The sequence below is a fragment of the Orycteropus afer genome, unplaced genomic scaffold (genome assembly GCF_000298275.1).
Source record: "Orycteropus afer afer isolate SDZICR_OR568_19922 unplaced genomic scaffold, OryAfe1.0 scaffold00117, whole genome shotgun sequence".
In the NCBI taxonomy this organism is placed as follows: domain Eukaryota; kingdom Metazoa; phylum Chordata; class Mammalia; order Tubulidentata; family Orycteropodidae; genus Orycteropus; species Orycteropus afer.
The window spans coordinates 3225220-3231542 of NW_006921704.1; the positions used below are offsets into that span (position 1 = coordinate 3225220).

The 6323-nt window shown below is 40.1% G+C and overlaps 1 protein-coding gene across 1 annotated transcript in view; it reads left to right on the forward strand.

Moving 5' to 3' along the window:
• ABCC4 (ATP binding cassette subfamily C member 4) overlaps positions 1-6323 on the forward strand; it is a 441806-nt gene that overhangs the window by 149606 nt on the left and 285877 nt on the right. Inside the window, exons 5-6 of the mRNA XM_007944012.1 lie at positions 3550-3639; positions 4762-4925. Coding sequence (XP_007942203.1) covers positions 3550-3639; positions 4762-4925 — 254 coding nt within the window. The remainder of the gene's footprint in view (positions 1-3549; positions 3640-4761; positions 4926-6323) is intronic.

Consider the following 6323-nt stretch of genomic DNA (forward strand, 5'->3'; position numbering starts at 1 on the left):
TCCACTGGAAAACTTCCTGCCCAAAAAGCACTTGGCTTTCTTGCCCCGTGGACCTGCCAACCTGCTACTTCATCTTATGCTGGTCTCTTTTACCAATTAACCCTTGAAGGCAACTTACTCCACCAGGAAGCCACCTACCCAGTGGGACCTGACTTTCTCCTCTGTGGGCTGGTAAGCCTGTTGCTGTTTAATGCCGGTCTCTGGGCTCTACTCCTGCCATCTCTCAGGCTGGTCTCTTGGCTCTGCTCCTGCTGTCTTTCATGCCATATGCTGGGGTCTCTCTGCCATGGTCTCAGGTCAAGGATGCACTCTGCTCCTGTTTCCACATTTTAGGTATCTATAAGAGCAACACCCTACTCTCTTGGTACCAAATGTGTTAGGCTGGGTTGTCTAGAGAAGCAAAACTAGTAAAGCTTATATATACATATAGAGAAAGAGAAATTTATCTCAGGAAAATGGCTCACACACTTATAAAGCTGGCAAGTCCCAAGTTCTTGGATCAAACATCAAGCTGGAGGCTTTTCCTGACTCACACAGTTGCAGGGGCTGTTGAGCTCAAGGTTGGCAGGCAGTACCAACTGTTGATGTAGTGAATGATGAAGCTAAGATCTCCAGGCCAAATGGTGAATTGTTTGCTCATGGACAGTTGTAGGCAGCACAACAAGATCCCAATCCACAGAAGAGTGTCTCCTTTCCCAGGATGTCCATACATATATTGGAAGCAGACCACACCCCTAGGGTGAAACTCCCTTTCAACAGATTGGCTGCTCAAAACATATACATCTGATCCCATCATGGGAACAACCCACCTCACAATTGCTTAAACCACACAGAATTTTGATCCAGCCAAGTTGACACACCGCCCCAACTATCACACCCTTATTCTGTTTGAACTTACTGCCTCTTGGTCAAGATACAGGTTCCAGGTAAGCACAATTAAGTATTCTGGAATTCCCATTCTTCATACTGTTATCCATAATTTGTTATGATTCACACAGTCCAAGGCCTTTGCATAGTCAATAAAACATAGGTAAATGTCTTTCTGGTATTCTTTGCTTTCAGCCAAAGATACATTTGACATCAGCAGTGGTATCATTCCACGTCCTCTTTGGAATCTAGCTTGAATTTCTGACAGTTCCCTATTGCTGTACTGTTTCAGCTGTTTTTGAATTATCTTCTGCAAAATTTTATTTGCATGTGGTATTAATGATATTGTTTGATAATATCTGCACTGTATCAGATCACCTTTCTTTGGAATGGGCATAAATGTGGATCTCCTCTAGTCATTTGGCCAGGTAGCTGTCTTCCAAATTTCTTGGCATAAATTAGTGAGTACCTCCAGTGCTGTGGTCATTTGTTGAAACATCTCACTGGGTAATTACTCAATCAATTCCTGGGTCCTTTTTTTCTTTGCCAGTTCCCTCAGTGTAGCTTGGACTTCTTCCTTTGATATCATCGGATCTTGATCATATGCTTCCTCCTGAAAGCTTGAACATCAATCAGTTCTTTTTTGTATAGTGACTGTGTGTATTCCTTCTTTTGTCTTTTGATGCTTCCTGCATTGTTGTATATTTTGCCCATAGACTATTTCCATATTGCAACTAACAACTTGAATTTTTTCTTTAGTTCTTCCAGCTTGAGAAATGCCAAGTAAGCTCTTCCCTTTTGTTTTTCTAATTCTCAGTCTTTGCACATTTAATTATAATACTTTATCTTCTCAAGCCACCCATTGAAATCTGTTCAGCTCTTTCATTTCGTCATTTCTTCCATTCGCTTTAGTATCCTCTGTTCAAGAGCAAGTTTCAGAGTCTCTTCTGGCATCCATTTTGGTCCTTTCTTCCTTTTCTGTCTTTTTAATGACCACTTGCTTTCATCTTCATGTATGATGTTTTTGATGTCATCCCACAACTTGCCTGGTCTTTGGTCATTAGTATTAAGATGATCTCTAAATTCAGGTGGGATATACTCAAGGTCATATTTTGGCTCTCATAGACTTGTTTTAGTTTTATTCAGCTTCACCTTGAACTTGCATTTGAGCAGTTAATTGTCTGTTTCAGAGGCAGCTCCTGGCCTTGTTCTAACTGACGATAATTGATCTTCTCCATAGCCTCTTTCCACAGATGTAGTCAATTTGATTCCTGTCTATTCCATCTGGCGAGATCCACATATATAATCACTGTTTATGTTGTTTAAAAAAGGTATTTGTAATGAGTAAGTTGTTGGTCTTGCAGAATTCTGTCATGCAGTCTCTGGTGGCATTTCTGTCATCAAGACCATATTTTCCAGCTACTGATCCTTCTTGTTTGTTTCCAACTTTCACATTCCAGTCATCAGTAATTACCAATACATCTTGATTGCATGTTTGTCAAATTTCAGACTACAGAAGTTGGTAAAAAGCTTGAGTTTTTCTGTCTTTGGCTTTTTAGTAGTTGGTGCTTAGATTTGAATAACAGTAGTAGTAACTGGTCTCAGGTCATCCTTGTAGGTTTATGGATATTATCCTATCATGTACAGTATTCTACTTCAGGATAGATCTTGAAATGTTCTTTTTGATGATGAATGCAATGCCATTCCTCTTCAATTTGTCCTTCCTAGCATAGTAGACCATATCATTGCCTGATTCAAAATGGCCAATACCAGTCCACTTGCACTCACTAATGCCTAGGATATTGTTCGATCTTTATGTGTTCTATTTTATTTTTGACAGCTTCCAATTTCCCTGGATTCATACTTCGTACATTCCACATTTTGATTATTAACGAATGTTTGCAGCTGTTTCTTCCCATTTTTAGTGGTGCCACATTAGCATATGGAGGTCCAAAAAGCTTTACTCCACCCACATCATTAAAGTGAACTCACTTTGAACAGGCAGCTCTTCCCCAGTTGTATTTTGTGTGCCTTCCAACTTGAGGGGCTCCTCTTTTGGCACTGTGTCAGACAGGGTTTTACTGCTGTGCCTAAAGTTTTCCAGTAATATATCACACAGTATTCCACTGCTATTCATAAGGTTTTCAATGGCCAATTTTTTCAGAAGTGGCTGGCCTCCTGCTTCTTCCCAGTCTTAGTCTGGAAACTCCACTGAAACCTGTCCACTATGGATGACACTGCTGGTATTTGAAATACCAGTGGCATAGCTTCCAGCATCACAGCAACATGCAAGCCCCCACGGTATGATAAACTGACAGACAAGTGGTGGTCAACAAGTTATCTTCATCATCTTTAAATCACATGAAACAAAACAAAAGCCAACCCCAAATAGTTGCCCTTGATTCAGTTCTGACTCATGGCAGCTGTGTGTGTTTCAGGGTAGAACAGTGCTCCATAGCGCTTTCATTGGCTAATTTTTTAGAAGTAGATCACCAGGCCTCTCTTCCAAGTTGCCTCTGGGTAGTCTTGAACCTCCAATGTTTCATTTACTAGCAGTGTGTGTTAAGTGTTTGCACCGGCCAGGGACTTCACAAGACCCCATGAGAATGCATCATTTTGCTATTTTTCAAGGGTGACTTTGTATTACTGTGGAAGTAGAATTCTGTTTCTCTTTTATTTTAGGCACTTCATCTCAGTAACACAGCCATGGGGAAGACCACCACAGGCCAGATAGTCAATTTGCTGTCCAATGATGTGAATAAGTTTGATCAGGTAAGTTGTGGCAGAGGAATCCTTTTTGAATTTATGCCCTTCTTTTTCATCTTAACTTACTAGAATGCTGGGTGGCAATTTTGGGCATAGGCCTAAATTCTTTTGAGCACATAACACAATTTTTTTTTTTTTAATGCAAATCTCACTTTTTTCATGTGTGACTTAAGAGTAATGATATGCATTGTCCTATAGATCAAACATTTATTCTTCTAGTATTTCCTATAACATAGTTCAATAATTGGCTGGTAATAAATAGGCTGACAGCAATATCTTCTCACAACTTAGTTAAATGTACCTAATAGTTCTCCTTGAGTGGCCTTTCTTAACTCTTAGCACATTGCATCAGTCTACCTGCTAAATTGTCTGTCTTCTCCTCTAGATTTAAACTCCTGGCAGGTAACTCAGCAACCTAAATGAGCTGCCATCGAGTTGATTCTGGCTCATGGTGACCTCATATGTGTCACAGTAGAACTGTACTCCGTAGATGTTTTAATAGCTGGTTGTTGCTTTCCCTGTGCCTAGTATAGTGCCTCATACATAGGGAAGCCATTGTTAAGTAATGCTGGATGGATGGTTCCTAGACAGAAATGACCTTACTCACCTCTATCTCATCACCCCCTTTTCTTACACTTATTTATCTCCTGGGTGTATTAAATTATTCTGGCTACCGGTCGGACCTCCTTATTGCACTAAGAGCACTTCTCATCCAATTATTCATTAGTCAAACATGAACTAAGATCCCTACTTCATTTCTTCTCTGGAGAATGTGCTAGGCTCCTAATACAGGTTTCCTGGGATGCTGAGAATCCCCAGGGGAGGTGGGGGTGGCATTTAGGAAACCTTCAACTCGTCTGTGGAATAGTCAAAATCAAAACATTTGTTCCACTACTGCTGGCCACGCTTTTTCTCCCAGCAGGTACCTGAAGCCTGTCCCTGGATGCTCCTGAAGAGCTTCCCCTGTAGTAGACACTTAGCTCTTTGCTTTGCCAGGTTTAACCCCCGCTGTGGTAATTTTTGTTTAGATTTTAGTTTGTTCTTATAGACCAGATTGTTTCTGTATTGGATTTTTAATGGTTTTGTTTTTATACAGTCCTAAAAACTCTTTTGTCTTTTTCTTTTAAGGTAACGATATTTTTACACTTTCTGTGGGCAGGACCACTGCAGGCTATTGCAGTGACTGTTCTTCTCTGGATGGAGATAGGAATATCATGTCTCGCTGGAATGGCAGTTCTAATTATTCTTCTGCCTTTGCAAAGCTGCATTGGAAAGTTGTTCTCATCACTCCGGTAAGAGAAATGCTGATTTTGAAAATATATAATATGTATTTGGTAACATCTACCATCTACTGATGCTATTGTTCAAATACAAAATAAATGCCTGCATTTTATTATCTCTTCTTTGCCCATGTTGCATACTCTGCAGGCTTAGCCAATGGGGTCTCTAGCCTAAAGCTGAAAGCTAATCTTTTAAGTGGGAAAAGTGAATGCATTTGCTGACTCTTCACAGCAAGCTTTCCAGGCCCCTCTACACTCTATAAATAGAGGATCCTTGAGCAGAATTTATAGTCTGTGGGTGTTATAAACAGTTAATGTACTCAGCTGCTAACTAAAGTTACTACAAGGTTGGTGGTTCAAGTCCATGTAGAAGCACCTCAGAAGCGATGCCTATCAAATTACTTCTAAAAAATCAACCATTGAAAATTTTATGAGCCTGGCTATCTTCTGACATGTATGGTGTCACCATGAATCACAGTCGACTTGATGGCAACTTGTTGGTTAAGCAGAATTTCCATATGTAGAATTTATGCAAACATGATCTATTAACTAGTTGTAAATTTAAATATTTCATAGGCCCAATTCTAGCTATTTATATGTTTGTTATGTTCATGTTACACCTATTTTCGTGTGTGTGGTGGGGGTGGGGATGATTTTATATACACTGTTTGAGGACAAGGACAGCCTTACATCTTTCTAAAGACTCAACGGTCTTTAGCAGAGGATGGGCTGAAAGAGTGACTGTTGATTAGGAGCCTAGTGATGATGAGGGAAGTGCAGCGGATCCCAGAGGGTTGAAAGGGAGTCACTGTGAAGGTTGTCAGGTAGATGGAGATACTGTGTTGTTTTGAATGCATTACATTCATTCTTTTGTGCCTTTAATTATAGTGTTTTTTCCTTCTTGAATTTTCTTTCCCCATTTTGCCATTTAGAAAAATGTTACTTCAGGGCCCTATTCAAATGCTATTGTACTCTGAAATTTTCCTTGCTTTCCCTTTCCCAGGAAAATAAACAGCCTCTTCTATTCAGCACAGTATTCCTGTTTTATTATATCACAGCTACACTGTGTTACTGTTAGATTTGAGTACCTTTCTGCTTTCTCTACCTGACTATGAGCTCCTTGTGGGGGCAGTTTGTCTCTTACTCATTTTCTTATCTTCTTTAGCAGACATTGAAAGTTCTCCAAAATACATAAGGAGCTCTGGTGGTGTACTGCCTAAGGCATTTGACTGCTAACCAGCAGGTTGGCAGTTCAAATGTACCCGCCACTCCACGGAAGGAAGACTGGGCAATCTACTTCCATAAAGATTTTCTGCCTTGGAAACTTAATTGAAGTTTTTTTCCATCTATATTTTGAGTAGGATCTGCCTGTATTTTCTGAGTGAAAGTGCTTTAGGGGGAACCATTTGA